The sequence below is a fragment of the Syngnathoides biaculeatus genome, chromosome 12, assembly GCF_019802595.1.
Source record: "Syngnathoides biaculeatus isolate LvHL_M chromosome 12, ASM1980259v1, whole genome shotgun sequence".
NCBI lineage: Eukaryota > Metazoa > Chordata > Actinopteri > Syngnathiformes > Syngnathidae > Syngnathoides > Syngnathoides biaculeatus.
In genome coordinates, this window is record NC_084651.1 from 27,115,997 (window position 1) to 27,134,858 (window position 18,862).

Consider the following 18,862-nt stretch of genomic DNA (forward strand, 5'->3'; position numbering starts at 1 on the left):
TGCTTTGAAATCAGGTACACAACGTCATATGATGCTGTGAGGATTGGTTTGTTAATTATTTGTTATTGGTTTGTTACAAATCCAAGAGCAGGTAGAGTGGCCTTATCATTGAATCTGGCTCTCTTCACCTTGAATTCAGAAAGCGTTGTGTTCTTATATTCCCCATCTCCATGCAGCTTTTCAAAGTGTTCCTTTAGTTTTGCCCGTGCAACTTGGCATTGCAAATAATGCAGATAGGACGCTGACTCCCATCACGTTTCGTGATACATGAGAATCCATATTGTACATATTCGTCCGACCACTTTCTTTTTTTGGTCGACATAGTATGGATTAAAATATGAAGAAAGTAATTACACGATACTACGATGGCATTCACACATTGGATCACTCCTGAGTGCACTAAATTCCTCACAGCACTGATTGGCCAAGCAATGTCACGTGATCATCTGCAGCCAGTGATGACATCACGTATAGAGATGAGTCGGTGTGTCTCGATCTCCATGGCAGAGGCTCCACCGAACCCCTGAGACCAACTCACCGAACCCCTATGGTTCGATCGAACCCAGGTTCGGAACCACTGCTATAGACAATATAACCAATATGGTCAATCTGGAAAATTTAACAACTGCAATTCCTATATTCAGTCTACAAAGAAGTGTGGTATTGACATTATGAGCATTAATGTACATTGTTGCATATTATGGACAGTGTATAATTGACATTTATCAACAGTGTGGCAGACTAATCAGTTGGGTAATGTACAAACTGCTGGCAAGGCGAATACTGTGCTTAAAGTGCGGTTTGTGCATGTGCTGAATTTCTGGTCTCAAGTCAATGTTGGCGGGTGCCAGGGAGGGATAATGATAATGGAGGCAAAACAAAGAGGGACTTGAGCATCCTAACTGCCTGTGGATGAAACTGTCTATGAGCCTGCTAGTTTTGGTCCGAAGGCTCCGCAGCCTCCTCCCTGATGGCAGCAATTTGAAGAAGCAGTGGGATGGGTGAGTTGGGTCACCTGTGATGCCGGTGGCCTTGCGGGTGAGGCAGGTATGATAAATGTCCAGAAGTGAGGGGAGAGAGACACCGAAGATCTTCTCAGCTGCTCTCACAGTGGTGTTCCTGGATCTTGCAGCAGGAAATAGTGGACTTGCCATAATACATGATGATGCTGCTCCACAGGATGCTCTGGAGCATCCCTCTGTAAAAGAAGCTCATGATGGGGTATATTTTCAAGTTCAGCGGTAGTAAGCAAAGCAAAGCAAATTTATTTGTATCGTGCATTTCATAAACGAGGTAACTCAATGTGCTTTACATGATTAAAGGCATTTGAAAACAAAGATATATAACATTTAAAATGGGATAAAAATAAAAATTACAAAATATCTTAAATAAGACAGTTAAAACCCCACACAGTGCAACTAATATGATCAAAAAGTAGATATATTCTAAAAGCATGAGAAAAAAGAAGAGTTTTTAACCTGGATTTATAAACATTTACACTTGGGGCTGACCTCACCTCTGTTGGCAACTTATTCAATTTCTGTGCATGGATTGAGGACCTAAATCATTTAGTGATTTATAGACCAGTAGCAGAACTTTAAAATCTATTCTAAAACTGACTGGAAGCCAGTGCAAGAACTTCGGGATTGGATTTTTATGCTCTGACCGCTTTGTTTTGGTCAGAACGCGAGCTGCAGCCTTCTGAATGAGCTGCAGCTGTTTAATACTCTTTTTTGCGGGAGTCCAGTCAGGAGACCATTACAGTAGTCAAGTTTACTTGAGATAAAAGCATGGACTAGCTTTTCCTGGTCTGCTTGACACATACAAAACTTCACTCTAGATATGTTCTTCCGATGGTAGAAGGCAGTTTTTGTGATTTATTTGATATGATTATTTAAAGTCAGGTTGAAATCAATCAGAACACCAAGGTTTCGGACTTGGTCTTTGGTTTTTAAAGCTAAAGAGTCCAGGTGTTTACTAACAGCAATTCTCTTTTCTTTATTGACGAAAACAATTGTCTCAGTTTTGTTGTGATTTAGTTGAAGAATATTTTGGCTCATCCAATTATTTATCTGATTTAGACAGTGGCACAATACCTCAATTGAACTGTAGTCATCTGGAGACACTGCTAAATATAACTGTGTGTCATCTCCATAGCATTGGTAGTCAAAATTAAAGTTTTAAAGAGTTTGACCCAAGGGTAGCATATACAGGCTGAACCAGAGAGGTCCAAGAAATGACCCTTGAGGGACCCCATAGGTCATTGCCATTCATGGGGACCGAGCACTTCCAATGGTCACAAAGTAGGTCCTTTCCTCCAGGTGGGACCTATACCATTTAAGGTCCATTCCATTTAGTCCTACCCATGTTTCCAACCTGTTTAGCAGTATATTTTGATCTACCATATCAAAAGCAGAGTAGTAGAGCAGTATGTTGAGCCTTTTTAGCCCATGCTATGGTGTTAGTGGAACAGGACAAAGTCTTCGGAGATGTGTACACCCAGGAATTCGGCTCTGCTCACATGCACTACTGAAGCAACCATCGATGGTTAGTGGGGGATCCACAATGATCTCCTTGGTCTTCTACAGGTTCAGGTACACATTGTTGATGGGGGCCACCACAGTCCTGTCATCTGCAAACTTGATGATGAGGTTGGAGTTGGATGTTAGTGCGCATTGTGGGTCAGCAGAGATGCCAGCTGCTCACTGCTGAGATGGTTGAGTTCATACAGTGCCTCACTCCTGTTGTTAATTCAGCTGGGAGAGATGTAAATGGATGCCAGCAGAACAGCAGTAATTTCCCTCGCCAGGTGGAAGGTCCGCGACTTTCCATTCATCAATTCCATCAGCAAACAGTGCTTACAAACCACTGCAGCGTTGCGGCACCAGGCATCGCCGGTATAAACAAACTCCCGCGCTTCGAGTCTTTCCTCTTTCGCCCTGTCTGCCTGGTAGTAGCTGGCCTAGCTGAACGGCATGGCCCAGGACACTATTGTTGAGCCATGTTTCCATGAAAGCAGACACAGCACGCACTCACACTTTTTGTTGAAGTGGAGAGTAAACGTATTTACAGTAGTCTATTTTTTTGTCCAGCGAGCGTATGTTGGTCAGGGTGATGGAAGGGAGAGCTGGCCAGTGCGGTCTATCTGCTGACCTAGCTCGGACACCTTGAGGATGTCACTGGATGAGAATTTCAGAGGGGCTGGTTTCGTTTTTGCTGGCTCTGAGAACCTGCTTGATGCCATCATACATCCCTTTGATTTTGCCAGTGTCAGATGCAGTCTGGTCCCACTCATCATTGGCATACCACCGTGCAATCTGCTGGACTTTGCTGGGGCCTTCCTGTAGGGTCAGCAGGTTCTGTTTACTTGGGCTACTTTTATTGGCAGACATTGCAGCCCTCTTTGCTTTGACTGCATGTCTTATTGCCACAGCATAAGTTTCAAACCAGTCTGCTGATTTGTTTACTTGCTTTCTGAACATCAAAATTGCTGAGGTGTACACGACGTCCCTCAGGTATTCCATCATTCCTGGGCTTTGTTGCTCTGAGCGTCTGGGGCATTAGCACTGATGAGAGTGACTGGTCTGGTTGCAGTGTGGTTGCTGTAGGTACAGGATTCTCTCTGTTCCCTCTGTCGATGGGATGATGGATCCTAGCAGTTTCTGACTGCAAAGCCAACACCCTGGTCTTGACTGGTGACTTGCCCTGCCATAAGAAAGTGAAGTCCTTTTCTCTCACAGAGCCTGATTCAGGAAGTCTGGTTTCTTGGAGGGAAACAATATCCATCTGCAGTCTGCTTAGCTCCCAGTTGATGACAGCTGCTTTGCAGGTGTCACTCATGTCTTGGAGATTGTTTGAGAAACCTGATGTCATTGTTAAAATGTCCCATGTGCCTAGTTTTGGGTTAGAAAATGTCTTTGCTTTTCTCTTCTGTTAGTCTTCTTGTTGCTTGGTACATAGATGACAATCCGCTTTTAGATTTCCACCTTAAACCCCATGCACCCAGTTAGGTTAATGGACCATGGAAAGGCAGCACCTTACTGGCAGGCAGTAGCTACCCAATGAGGTGCAATGACCTTTCCTACTGTCGGAAGCAACCCCTGCCATCCAACTCTACACCAATCGAGAAGAGGACATAATTGGCAGATTCCTGCTTCCCCTATTTTGGTTAATGCTGTACAGCAAACCTGGAATGTCTTCGACAGTGTGGAAGTGCCTGGGTCGATCTGTATGGAAAACAGACTTTTACCCACGCAGAAGGTCTCCGCCCCCACCAATGTTCCCTCTAATTCTTTACTTGTCCGAGCAAACACACTAAGGCCGTGAGTGCTCCTTTTGACCACCGTAAGCAACAGCACCGTATGCACTGTGGTCAATCAGTGCCATCCATTGAAGTTACATGGCTCATTAAAAGGTTCAGATTACATTCCGATCAGCACATTTTAAAGAACAATTTTGTGATTTTGCCAACGTACACTATAAATGTCTACAAATAAAAAAATACATTACAATACAAAATTGTTAAAATTCCACCTTGGCACAGCCTGATCAAGGATGAAAGCTTTGACAATACAGTGCACAAAAAGCTAATACTATTTTTTAAGTATAGGAGACAACATAACATTAACCTTAAAATGGTTTGGGAGAATCATTCATCTTTCAACATGCATTGCTAAAGATATTCTGCATCTGCAAAAAATAATTCAGTTTCACACCAAGAAAAACAGACAGGGATATCGTTGTGGATTAAAAAATATCAATTAAACAGAGCTGTAAGCGACGTTTCAAATTTATAGTTCATAGGTTTGTTTTGGCTGGCAATGTGTTTTTTTGTTTGTTGACATTTTCATTGTGAGGTTGCAACAACACAAATAAAACTGTTCTTAAAAATGTTCTAATGGAAATGTAAATGCTGCAATCTGAATTTTTTAATGAGCCATGTTACTTTAATGAATGACACTAATCTGACCACATTGCATACCTCTGATATTTTTCTCATAGTGGTCAAAGGGCGCGCTCACGGGCTTAGTGTGTTGGCTCAGACGTATAGAAAAATTAGAGGCAATGTTGACGTCAGCCTATCATCCATCTCGTCACTTGATTCAGGTGTGGGAGATATGTCAATTGGACTCACATAAAGGCATGTTCTAGTAAGGTGGCCTCCCATTTACGGTCTCCCTTTTGATTTCTCTTACTCCCCCCTCCGCTCCCCCCGGTAGATCAGGAGAGACTGGCTGCTTGAAAAGTAGATCTTGGGGTAAAAAAGTCTGGGCACCCTTGCTCAATATCACCATAACAAAAACACCATGTCTTCATGACTCTACTGCTATCCTGGCTTAAACATGGCCCCTATAACATTTATAAACAACCAAAAAGCGCTCTCTGCATGCATTGAAAAAGACCGTCACCCACTACAATGAGATGCCTGTATGTATGAATATACGACAATTCTGTTTTACATAAACCTCACAAATATAAATACTTAGTGTATGTGTGCCTCCTTAGCAGTAAACATGACACCTGTGATAATAAAAAAAACGTATTGCAAAGGGTACACTCAAGCAAAAGGGCTCCAAATTCATACCTCTGCACTTCAAAAGCAGCTACATATATGCACACATAAAAAAACAACACAAAAACCTGTACATAGACATGCACAGACACAATTACACAATAGTAGTCACTACTTTTAACACACTGACTGTGGATCTTGAAAGTAACCAGGCATGCTGACAGTTGAGGTTATTATAAAGCTTTAAAACACAGCAAGGACAAGAAAAAAAAAGAGCTAACATGATCATATAATTGCTATCCAGCCACTTATCCTCATGAGGGTTGCGGGATTGCTGAACCCAATCTCAGTTGTCATCGGCAGGAGGCGGAGTACACCCTGGATTGGTTGCCAGCCAATCACAAGGCACTTTGAGACAGACAACATTCACACTCACAATCACACCTAGGGGCAATTTCTCCAATGAATGCTTGTTTTTGGGATGTGGAAGGAAACTAGAGTGCCTAGAGAAAAGAAAACCCATGCAGGCACAGGAAGAACTTGGAAACTCCATTCAGTCAGAGCCAGGATTTGAACCCGGTTCCTCAGAACTTTAAGGCCAATGTTCATAAAATTGCCATTATGATGAATACTCTCGATGCTGAGGAAGTTGAACAATTACATAAAGTTCTGACAATGGTAAACTGAGTAGCCTGAATTGCTTAAAATAAAAAATATGGAGGAAGTGAGACAATGTAAACAATATTAAATTTGATGAACATTAGAAAAAAAGGTTTGAGAATTGTGTTTTTATGGGAAGAATAATGAAAATATAATCAATTAATCAGGTTTTTCATATGTTTTTTTAATAGAATGAGAAAATCTTGCTCTGAATGTTGAATTTTGCGGTTTCATTGTCAGCTTTATACCGAGTAGAATGTTGAGCTACAGTACAGGTCTGTATTGATGTACTGGTAGCTTAATTTCCACATCTAATTTTATGTTATCAATCTGTTATCATCTTTTATACAGATAAAATTAGCAAAACACAAGTATTATCCCTCCTATCTAAGAATAACAACTGAAGCTTTTTAGGAGACCTTATGTGCCTCTTCTTATCTACTCTTAAAATCCAGTTCCAATGTTTTGGGCAAATTGTGTAAAATATAAATTAAATGCAGAACAAAGCAAAGCAAATCATTTTCAAACTATATTCAATTGAATACATGACAAAGAATATACTTAATGATTAAACTGATTTTTTTGGGGGGGGTATTCCCTCTCATTTTGAATTTGATGCTTGCAACATGTAAAAAAAAAAACAGGGACAGGGGCAACAAAAACTGGGAAAGTTAAGAAATGCTAAAAAAAAAATCCAAACTAACTTTCCACAGGTGAACAGATTAATTGGAAACAGGTGAGTGTCATGGTTGGGTGTAAAAAGATCAAGTGATTATATAACTCAACAGATTAAGAATGATTCTCAACATTCAGGGAATTTAGGTACCATGTTTAATAAAGTTTGGTGCATAATAACATCCAAAAATTCTGAGAATCTGAAAACATTTCTGCACGTAAGCAGCAAGAATGAAAACCAATATTGGATGCGTTGGCGCATTGGAACATTTGATCCCTCAGAGAGCACACCTTTATAAACAGGCATAATTGTGTAAAGGATATTGCCACATGAGCGCAGGAATATTTCTAGAAAACCAGTGTCAGTTCACATACTTCATAGCTACAGCTACAAATGAAAGTTAAAAGTACTATCCAAAGCGAAATCCATATACTTGTATCAACAACGCCCAGAAACTCTGGTGTCTTCTCAGGGCACAAGCTCATCTGACAAAGACTGATGGAAAATGAAAAAGTGTTCTGTGGTCTGATGAGTCTACATTTGAAATTGTTTCTCAAATTCATGGACATCATGTCCTCCAGGTCAAAGATGAGAAGGACCATCTTTTTTTTTTCAATTGCTGTGACGTTCAAAAGCTGGTATCTATGATGATATAGGGGTGATCTAGTGTCCATGGCATGGGTAACTGGCACATCTGTGAAGGCATCATTAATGCTGAAAGGTGCACATAGTTTTGCAGTCTTTTCCAGGGACGTCCCTGCTTATTTCAATGAAACAATCCCAAACCATATTCTGCACATACAGTGAAGAAAAGAATTATTTGAACACCCTGCTGTATTGCAAATTCTCCCACTGAGAAATCATAGAGGGGTCTGAAAATTTCATTGTAGGTGCATGTCCACTGTGAGAGAGATAATCTAAAAAAAAGAAATCCAGAAATCACAATGTATGTTTTTAACGATTTATTTGTGTGATACAGCTGCAAAGTATTTGAACACCTGAGGAAAACAATGTTAATATTTGGTACAGTAGTCTTTGTTTGCAATTACAGAGGTCAAAAATTTCCTGTAGTTGTTCACCAGGTTTGCATACACTGGAGGAGGAATTTTGGCCCACTCCTCCACACAGACCTTCTCGAGATAAGACAGGTTTCTATCTAATCTAGAAAGAAAAATCCAGAAATCACAATGCATGATTTTTTCAACGATTTATTTGTGTGAAGCAGCTGAAAATAAGTATTTGAACACCTGAGAAAACCAATGTTAATATTTTGTTTGACATTTCAGAGGTCACACGTTTCCTGTATTTGTTCACCAGATTTGCACACACTGCAGGGGGGATTTTGGCCCACTCCTCCACACAGATCTTCTCTAGATCAGATAGGTTTCTGGGCTGTCGCTGAGAAACATGGAGTTTCAGCTCCCTCCAAAGATTTTCTATTGGGTTTTGGTATGAAGACTGGCTAGGCCACACCATAACCTTGATATGCTTCTTACGGAGCCACTCCTTGGTTTTCCTGGTTGTGTGCTTCACGTCATTGTCATGTTGAAAGACCCAGCCAAGACCCATCTTCAATGCTCTGACTGAAGGAAAGAGGTTGTTCCCCAAAATCTCACACTACATGGCTGCGCTCATCCTCTCCTTTATAGAGTGCAGTTGTCCAGTCTCATGAGCAGAAAAAACACCCCCAAAGCATGATGCTACCACCCCATGGTTCACAATTGGAATGGTGTTCTTGTGATGGAATTCATCATTCATCTTCCTCCAAACATAGTTAGTGGAATTATGACCAAAAAGTTCCATTTTGGTCTCATCTGACCACAAAACCTTCTCCCATGAGTCCTCTGTATCATCCAAATGGTCATTGGCAAACTTAAGACGGGCCTTGACATGTGCTGGTTTAAGCAGGGGAACCTTGCATGCCATGCATGATTTCAAACCATGACGTCTTAGTGTATTACCAACACTCACCTTGGAAAAGGTGGTCCCAGCTCTTTTCAGGTCATTAACAAAGTCCTGTCGTGTTGTCCTGGGCTGATTCCTCACCTTTCTAAGGATCATTGAGACCCCATGAGCTGGTATCTTGCATGGGACTCCACTCCGATTGAGATTGACCATCATGTTTGGCTTCTTCCATTTTCTAATGATTGCTCCAACAGGGGACCTTTTTTTCACCAAACTGCTTGGCAATTTCTCCGTAGCCCTTTCCAGCCGTGTGGAGTTGTAAAATTTTGTCTCTGGTGTCTTTGGACAGCTCTTTGGTTTTGGCCATGTTACAAGTTCGAGTCTTACTGCTTGTAAGGGGTGGACAGGTGTCTTTATGCAGCTAACGACCTCACAAAGGTGGATCTGATTCAGGATAATACATGGAGTGGAGGTGGACTTTTAAAGGCGGACTAATAGGTCTTTGAAGGTCAGAATTCTAGCTGATGGACAGGTGTTCAATTACTTATTTGTAGCTGTATCACACAACTAAATCGTTAAAAAAATCATAGATTGTGATTTCTGGATTTTTCTTAGATTATTTAGATTTAGATTAGATTATCTCTCTCACAGTGGACATCCTCCTACGATGAAAATTTCAGACCCCTCAGTGATTTCTTGGTGGGAGAACGTGCAAAATAGCACAGGTGTTCAAATACTTATTTTCTTCACTGTATTAAAACAGTGTGGCTTTGTTGTACAAGAGTGCAAGTACGACTGTAAACAGATCTGCCTACAGTCAAAATCTTTCTGTAATTGAAAATGTGTGTATCATGAAGCACAAAATATGACAACAAAGACTCCAGACTGTTGAGCAACTGAAGTTGTTTATAAAGCAAGAATGGGAAATAATTCCACTTACAGCGATTCAACAATTATTCTTCAGAGTTCCCAAATGCTCATTGACTGTTGTAAAAAAACAAATGTGGTAATAGCAGTAAATATGGATTTGTCCGAACTTTTTGAGCATCAAATTCAAAATCAGTGAACATTTGCAAATAACCATTGGAGATTATAGGTCATCGGTTGAAAAAGATTTGCAGATCACTAGACTCTATTTTTATCAACATTTTACAGAACATCCCGACTTCAATGAAATTATAGTTTGTACATCCAATAGAATTCAATGGTGCCTGGCATGTTCGGCACAATGAGGTAGTACATGGAAGTGTCATGATCCTGCCGCTCCAGCACGAGCTGTGCGGGTGTCCGCGCAGGTGCTCTGATTGGAAGGTGCACACCTGCGCCTCATGCAGACTGATGATGCTGTGGATTTATATGACCGCGATGACAACTGGCCGGGCCAGTTCGCATGATCTTCATGTCCCATTCGTGTGCTCCGGTATCCCTAATTGAACCTGTGTGTACCGACCTTCGTCCGTTCTCCGACTAACCTTGTAAGCCTGACTCCTTTGATACTTCTGCCTGCGTTGATTGTTCTCCCGTGTACCGACTCCTGCTGCACCGGACTGCCTGCTCGATCCCCTACCTCTGCATATAATAAACGTGTCTCTTCTTGAACTACCTTGCGTCTTCCGAGTTCCTGCATTTGGGTCCTACTCTCGTTTCTGATGGGACGTGACAGGAAGGTGCACAACTATAAATTCCAAAATGCCTGTATGGCGTTGTGTAAAGTCAGTTTTTCAAATTTGCGTTGCTCTTGAATTTTTGAATCATATCAAGGAGAAATTTCCGATTCTTCTAGAGTTTTTGGGCTGTAAAAAAACAACAACTTTTATTTAAACAAATCCTCATTGAGTTTTTAATATTCAACACAGTCCTCCAAATACACTGTAGTTTCTTCCTGTTACATACTTTGATCTGTTTTTTTTAACATCTGCAAACTACTTTAACATTCCATTACCTTCAACATTTGAACCCACACATTAAGTTTTCATCTGTTTGTATGTGAGTTAAACGCATTATCGGCCTTGAGTGAAGTAATCTTGCTTCATCTAGCGGCCAAGTATATTTTAGTTTTGGTCAGACAGGAATATTTCAAATTCTGAAGCTCTTGGATCTTTTTTCCTTTAATAATATTTTGACCAGACTATCATGTCACAGACTGAGATAACAGACAGTGATGCACTGTCACAGACAGTGCCCAGAAAACTACAAGGCATTTGTGACATACAGTTTGTGCACAAAAATAATACAAATTTTAGGTTTAAAGGTCATTATCCCAGGGTGGCACACTGGACTACCGGTTGGCATAGTTGCCTTACAGTTCTGAGAAGTTGTATTCAAATTTGGGCTCACCTGCGTGGTCTTTGTATGTTTTCCCCATGTCTACATGGGTTTTCTCCAAGGGGTCTGGTTTCTTCTACGTTCCAAAAATATGCATGATAGATTAATTGAAGACTCTAAATTGCCCATACGTGTGAATAATTGTCTATACTTGCCTTGTAATTGGCTGGTGACCAGTTTAGCATGTACCGTGCCTTTTTGCTCAGAATCAAAATGTGACTGAATTCATTCTTTTTCCAAATGCAGAAGCTTGCAGCGCAATTACCAAAGATGCGAGAAGTGAGGGAGGCACCTTCCAGCTGCTTGTGTCCACCAGGTATGTTTCCCATTCTTTGGCGTGGTCTGAAGAAACTGTAACAGTGTAAATCAAAGTTGGATGCAACGGGGGTATTGGAGGGTATCGGAGTTGACATCGGGTGGTCTTGGAGGCTATCGGAGTTGACATCGGGTGGTCCCTGATATCGACATTTAAACGCTCACCTAAGTCTGGAGGTTATATAGGCCGTCCAAAGCAAGAAGCTTGGCTGAACAGATCAGAAGGTCACAAGGAAGACCAACCAAAGAACACAATATTCCTGAAATTGTGATTATACAAATGCAAATGGTTATGCAAGAAATCATGCAGACTCAGGGGATAAAAGGTTTTGCAGCAATTACCTTCTAGATCTCACAAATTTGCTATTTTACCTCCCAGTCCTCCTTGAGATCCAATCATTTTGCTGTATTAATAAACAAGGATCTGGTACAGGCCACACATACAGCAATAATCTTTTTGAGAATACATGTCTGAACAAATTACAGAAACGTGTTGACTAAATGCACTCTGCTTGACAATTGTTTCCAATTTGTATCTAATATGTTACACAACAGAATTACAGAAACTGAGAAATAACCTCTGTTTTAAAATAGCAGTTTTCACCCAGATGTAAGCCATTCAGTAATTAGATACAAAAGGTATTTTTAAATCTGTGTCGTGAATGACATTTTACAGAAAGCTTCAGTCAGTTTCCACTACTGTGTATTGAAAAACTGTGCATGTTTGTGCTCATGTATGAGTCCCGCAACAGGATGGGAACAGCAGCATTTAGTCATCCTAACACATTAGTGCAAATTCTTGTAAATAGGTTGTGAGTGTTTCAACATGATGCGAAGTGGCTGTGGGTCAGCCTGTGAACTCCCATTAATTTAGTGATCAGTTTGTAGCTTCAGAAAAGATTGACCAATAGCTCCAGGTGTGGCAGACTTTCAACGCCAAGACTCCAAGATGGTCTCACACTTTTATGTCTGCTTGTGACTTTTGGTGCCTTCCCAGATATACAATAACAACTGTGGGGGTTGTTGTGTCTCAAAAGGTTTAATAGGGCTATCTATCTATCTACATGCACACATAGTCACTGATGATATTGTGGTACACACGCCTGATTGTGGTGCGGGCAGCGTGGGATCGATTCCCGCTCATTGATCGTGTCGATATCTGCCCTGCAGATGACTGGTGACCAGTTCAGGGTGCAGTCTGTCCCTTTCACCCGAAGCTAATTCGGATAGGCTACAGCTCTCCTGTGACGCTTGTGAGGATAAGCTTCTTGGATAATATATATATATATATATATATGTATATATATATATATATATATATTTCATCAATAGTATGGCATCGTTGGGTCTGTCTATACCTTAAGTCCACCATTTAGAGTTAAAGAGAGTTTGTTAAGTAAAAATAATTACTAATTATTCATAGTGGTTTGCAAACTATAAATTAGTCACAACTATGACTGTCAAATAATTTTTAAAAAGTGAAAAGTGAAGTGCTTTGCAATAAGTCATCCTAAAGTACCTTGATTGAAAAAATAAACTAAAAGACTAAATATACTAAACAGTTCTTATGTGATACAATGAACTGTAGGAAGTGCTACCCACCTGGCCCCTGTCAGTCTTTGCCAAGCACACACTCTGTTCACATGGATGCCATACTTTTGATTCTTGGCATTGCCTGGTGACTGAGAGGGCAGAACTGCGGTGCCTTGATGGAGACAGGATCCTCAATGAATAAATTGAGTGTAAAGGGAAGAAGTAGTCCCAGTGACAGATGATCAAAACTTGTAACATCATCTAGGACTATAAATATAGTTGCATGAAAAAACACACCAGTTGTGGGTACAATACCACACATTCAATATTCCTCAAGACATATTGTAATACATATTGATGTGGTATTTTACTTGGGAGAAAAATACTCATTTGGATCATCACCAAACTTAAATTTCCTAATTTTGTCTACAAGATGAGTATATTTTTCACAGACAAATTGAGGACAAGTGGAAATCGAAACCGGTGGCACGGTGGTGCAGCTGTAGAGCGTTATCCCCACAGTTCAAATCCCGGCCTTCCCATGTGTGGCATTTGCTAGTCCTCCCCATGCTTGTGCGGATTTCTCCGGGCACTCCAGTTTCCTCCCACGTCCCCAAAACAGGCATTATTTGGAGACTAAATTGCCCCAAGGTGTGATTATGAGTGCGACTGTTGTTTGTCTCCATGGGCCCTGAAATTGGATGGCAACCAGTTCAGGATGTAGCCTACCTCCTGCCCTTGATAGTCAAATGTTTACCATAACCATAAAACACAACTATGGGCAACATATAGTACATGACGCTTTAAAAGGATGCATAGGACTTACCAAGCCCATTGCTTAGAGCTGAGTGGGCCTCATACTGATATCAACAGTATGAGTGTGCTGTCTATGTCGGTCTCCAAATGGTTTTGGGTGGCAGTGATTGCATTGTCTTTATTCAGCTGTCAGTTCCCATCTTTTTTAACCAGCTAGCTGTACAGACAGAAAAATTACCGGTAGATAGATTTGACTTTTGTTTGACATTAGGACAGATTATTGTCGGACAAGATTGATCACAATGATCATATGACTGGATTACTAAAACTGTGCTGTGTATTTGTCACCCCACACTGGCATTCCAGCTATTGGCGCCATAATGTCAGTCCCTGACTATAATATAGTATATAAATTAGATGGTATCCCATCTGGCCATCTATCCATTTTCTGCACCACTTCTCTCGATGAGGGTTGAGGGAAGCTGGAATGAATATGAATATTAATACGTATACTGTATATTTGCTGGAGACCAAGTAGTGTAGTGGTTAATTTGACTGTACATTCGGTAGTTCGTCATCAGTTTAAGCACAATGTGTGAATGTGAGTGTCAATAATTGAGCAGTCCTTGGTGTGATCTTCTTTTCGTCAACTGTCAAGTGGGAGAGACTCCAGCTACCCTCAACCCTCAGTATAAGTCATATAGGTAATTTATGGTAGTATGAAGTGGGGGCTAAAGAACAATATGAACTACATTCAACATGCTATTATTATTATTATTATTATTATTTTATGCTAAGAGAGGTAAGCAATAGTAAATGAATATATTAAATATTATAAACCTGGATAGACCCTTCCATAAGTCTGTAGGTTAAAATCCACCAGGTAGTCATTTTCCTTATTTAATGATTTGTGCCTCAAATATACCATATTTATCCATCCATCCATCCATCCATCCATCCATCCATCCATCCATCCATCCTCTTCACCACTTATCCTCATGAGGGTCGCGGGAGTGCTGGAGCCCCTCCCAGCTGTCAACGGGCAGGACGCAGGGTATACCCTGAACTCTTTGCCAGCAAATCTCAGGGCACATAGAGACAGAAAACAGTCGCGCTCACAATCACACCTAGGGGCAATTTAGAGTTTCCAACGAATACATGTTTTTTGGATGTGCCAGGATATCGGAGTGCCCAAAGTAAAGCCATGCAGGCAAGGGGAGGACATGCAGTCCTCAGAAGTGCGAGGCCAAAGCTCTACGGATGCTCCCCCGTGCCCCCATAGGATATTTATATTTAAAGTGCCACTGACACCTAAAACAGGAAAATTAGTATGTTGTTAACAAAAAAAAAAAAACACACCCAAAAAAAAGTAAACAAAAAAAAAAAAACAGCCGGAAAGGACTCATCCATTTGTTCACAGCATGTCAGAATGTTGCCGTATAAGGATTTTTTTCATCTCCCGCCACGAAAAACCTCTCGAGGGCATCGGGTTGAAGAAGATGAAGCTGGAAGTTACGTATTTTGCAGGCACCTACAGCAGCGAAGTCAAGTGTCTTTACCTCTTGTACCGGTGGGAAATTACCTGTTTTATCTGCGTTTTAGCCAAAATGCTGGCTCATTGTGTTGCTGGATTTTGCTCGAACACTCAGGAGGAGGGATTTACTCGTTTCTAAAAGACCCGATTCATTGTGAAAGATGGATTGCACATGTGCAAAGGATAAGAGCTTTGTGGGTTCCAAATGACAGGTAGGTGTGTATAGAGCTATTTAAAAAAAATGCATGCAGTCATACCTGGGGGCAGGGAGGAGAAAAGGAGCTTTCTCCTCACCAGCCACCAGTTGTGTGGGTACCGCTGACATATTTACTTCGCCAGGCACGGGTCCTCCTGACTACGCTACATACACAAGACTTTTAAAAGGGTTAGGAAATCGAACAAGTATGGGCCACTCATTTTGGACATTTAATCGGGTTCCTCGTCTGTCTTTCAGAGAGTCTGTTTTTAGTGAGAAGTGATCCACATATTGTCTCAATATGGCTCAAAATGATACAGTAAAATGGCCCAGGTCGCTTCACTCGCTTCTGAGAAATTGCTCTTGTTCATCTGCCATACCATTTGGCACAGTGTGTTATCTATGGTGACTGCCCAAGTGTGAAATCTGCAAATGAGGTCACAGACAATATGGCTGCCACTGGGATATCGAGTCAAACTTTCGCAAATTTGCGCTTTAATAAAATGCTCCCAGCTCACTTTTTCCGACTCGTATTATCAGCAAAGTGATTAATATTATATGTAGGTTTGATTACAATACCTATTTTAAAATGTATATTTTAGTGTCAGTGGCACTTTAAATATATGAACATATACAGTACATATTAGATCAATTGTCTATGGTTTCACTGTAGATTTACAGCAGGTGTTCGTTTTATTCACCGTGTGATGCTATTTTTATCCACATTCAGAAGAACCCTGAGGAAATCTGATTCTATGTTGTATGTTTGTCTGCAATGAAGAAATGTGCTTGTGTCAGCCATTGCCCTGTATTATTGTGAGTGCTGGTGGTCAATAGGCAAGAATGAGGGGTAGGAACTAATTGTAATTTTATTCCTGACGAACAGGAAGTTGACTTCCAAAGTTTACCTGAGGGATGTTCAGAGATGTCGGAAAGAGAAAATAAAGACCAAAAATGCATGGTATCTGATTTTTCATCCTACATTTCCTCCTGTCTGGGCAGGATGGCATAGTGCAGATTAGGTTACCTATACTCACGTTCCATTCACAGTCACATAAACCAACATAATCATGTTGTATATATACATATGATATATATTAGTATTACGAGCCAGGAGGATTATGTAATGCATTGTTTACTGCCGTTGCAATACGTAGCAGAAATCCTCTTGATATTAACTCATTCATTACAGCTCCATATAGTTCCACCAAATAAAATACATATCCATCCATTATTTCTATTTAATATCAAAAATGGAAACTGTCTGAACTTTAGAGGACATCAGCTCTCGCTCCTCAAAGTTAACATTATCTGCAAAACTCATCTTGTGAGGGAATAATTAATAAATAAATTAACATTAATAAATGTTCTAAGTCTCACTTACACCGTGAGTTATGTAGATGTTTCATGCACATCAAATGATAAACATTTTTATACCTATCGCTGTATTTCTTTGCCAGATACATGCTGATCATCTTTAAATGAAAGGTGAGAGAAGTTTATTTATTGATGAAGAAATGCAGATTGGAAAGTACATTTTAATTCATGCAATGCTAATAAAGATTACAGCAGTTGTTTTTTCCAAATAGTAGTCAGAATACGTATACTGTATTCTAAAACAATCACATCCACACCCTAGTATGAATGTTAAATTACAATGAAAACTGGATGTAATGTATTTAAAAAGACACTTTGATAATATATTGATTATTGGTTTAATAATAGGCTCGCATCACCGATGGTGTAGTAATACACAAGCCTGGCTTTGATGAAGAGGATAAATAGTATAAAATGAATGTTGAGTAAAATTGATTAGTTGATCCCTGGTTGTCTCATTTCATGACGCAACTCCCAGTTTAGGGCATTGCAAGATTTTCACAATTAATTAATTTTTTGACATGCACAGACAGCCCTCATGAAATACAAACAACATTGCCGCATTTGATTCCATTATCCCTTCACCATTTTAGTTACTGTTAAATCCTCTCACTCCCATCAAGTTACTGTAAAAAGGGTTTTGGAAACAACAAAAAAAAAATGATTGGACTAACTCAACATTATTAATTATGGATGAAGATTTTAAATTTTGATCCAAATTTTAGAAAAATACCTCCTGGATCGGTCACATTACCATAGTAGAGATGTACGTCCCAATAATCCACAGGTGTCAAACTTAAGGCCCAGGGGCATGATCCAGCCCGCCACATGATTTAATGTGGCCTGCGAAAGTAAATCATGCGTGTTAACTTCTGTGATTCTTGTTCAAATCTGTACAGAAATTTTTAACTGTCATATGATAAATGACACACATTGAGATACAGAAAGCATTTTTTTTTATCTCACCAAACATCAATAATAGTTGAAAACATAATTATACTTGATTTCTGACATCAAAACTAGTTCATAAATTTGATTTGTAAATATGATGAGGCAGAATTTTCTTTTATATATTTTCACTCATATTGGCACTCACAGGGAAACCCGAACTAGAATGTGGTTTGTGATGAAAAAAAGAGTTTGACACGCCTGCAAGGAGCTAAATTGTGTGGCGCGTCACGCCCCTGGTAGGATCACCCTCGGCAAAGAGATTCTTGCCACCCGTACAATGGGGTTTACCCAGAAGACAAAAGCGCAAAAAATTCCCTCTAACACCATAACAATCATGGAGATTCGGGTGAAGACTGGGGCCAAGCTGTCAACCAGTCACCTGGTAGTGAGTTGACTCTGATGGTGGGGGAAGATATTGGTCTAACCTGGCAGGCCCAAATGTATTGCGAAGGTGTGCTGGTAATATCTGGCGGAGTCCTCTTTCAGAAGGAGTTTAAAGAATTTTGCTCATATATGGGAGGACTTGAGTCAGAGTGATGTATGTTTCATGCTCCCATTGCTGAGATGGCCGGCAGGAGCTGTGGCTGTTAGGTGGTCATTGCCTGTCATGGGGCCAATCTTCTGACCCGATATTAGACACCAATGGTATAAGGTATGCTGTCAAGGTGAAGAAGGGCCTTTTGTGCATGTGGAGCTCCCAGTGGATCTGTCAGGTACTGGAATTGAGTACTGCTGAAACAAATACTCAGGCGTGGAAGAAGTTTGTTGAGGCCATGTAGAAAGACTTGAGGATGGCTTAAAAATAATTGTGGACCACCATCCGTAGTCTCAGAAGGGGGAAGCACTCCCACATCAACACAGTGTATAGTGAGAATGTGTTGAAGATGGATATAAGGCGAAGCCCTCAATTTACCCGTTGAGCTATGTTCCTTCTCAATTTATCTGTTGAGCTATGTTCCTTTCCTCACCTGTGGTCACGAGCTCTGGGCCATGACTGAAAGACCAAGATCCCGGACACAAGCAGCCAAAATGAGTTTCCTCCATAGGGTGTCCGTCCTTTCCCTTAGGGATAGGGTGAGAAGCGCAGTCATCTGGGAGGGGCTCAGATTAGAGCCGCTGCTC

The 18,862-nt window shown here is 40.6% G+C and overlaps 1 protein-coding gene across 19 annotated transcripts in view; it reads left to right on the plus strand.

Moving 5' to 3' along the window:
• col13a1 (collagen, type XIII, alpha 1) overlaps positions 1–18,862 on the plus strand; it is a 193,715-nt gene that overhangs the window by 14,815 nt on the left and 160,038 nt on the right. For all 19 annotated transcript variants that reach the window (XM_061838092.1, XM_061838097.1, XM_061838098.1 and 16 more), the window contains exon 2: positions 11,325–11,394. In XM_061838092.1, coding sequence (XP_061694076.1) covers positions 11,325–11,394 — 70 coding nt within the window. The remainder of the gene's footprint in view (positions 1–11,324; positions 11,395–18,862) is intronic.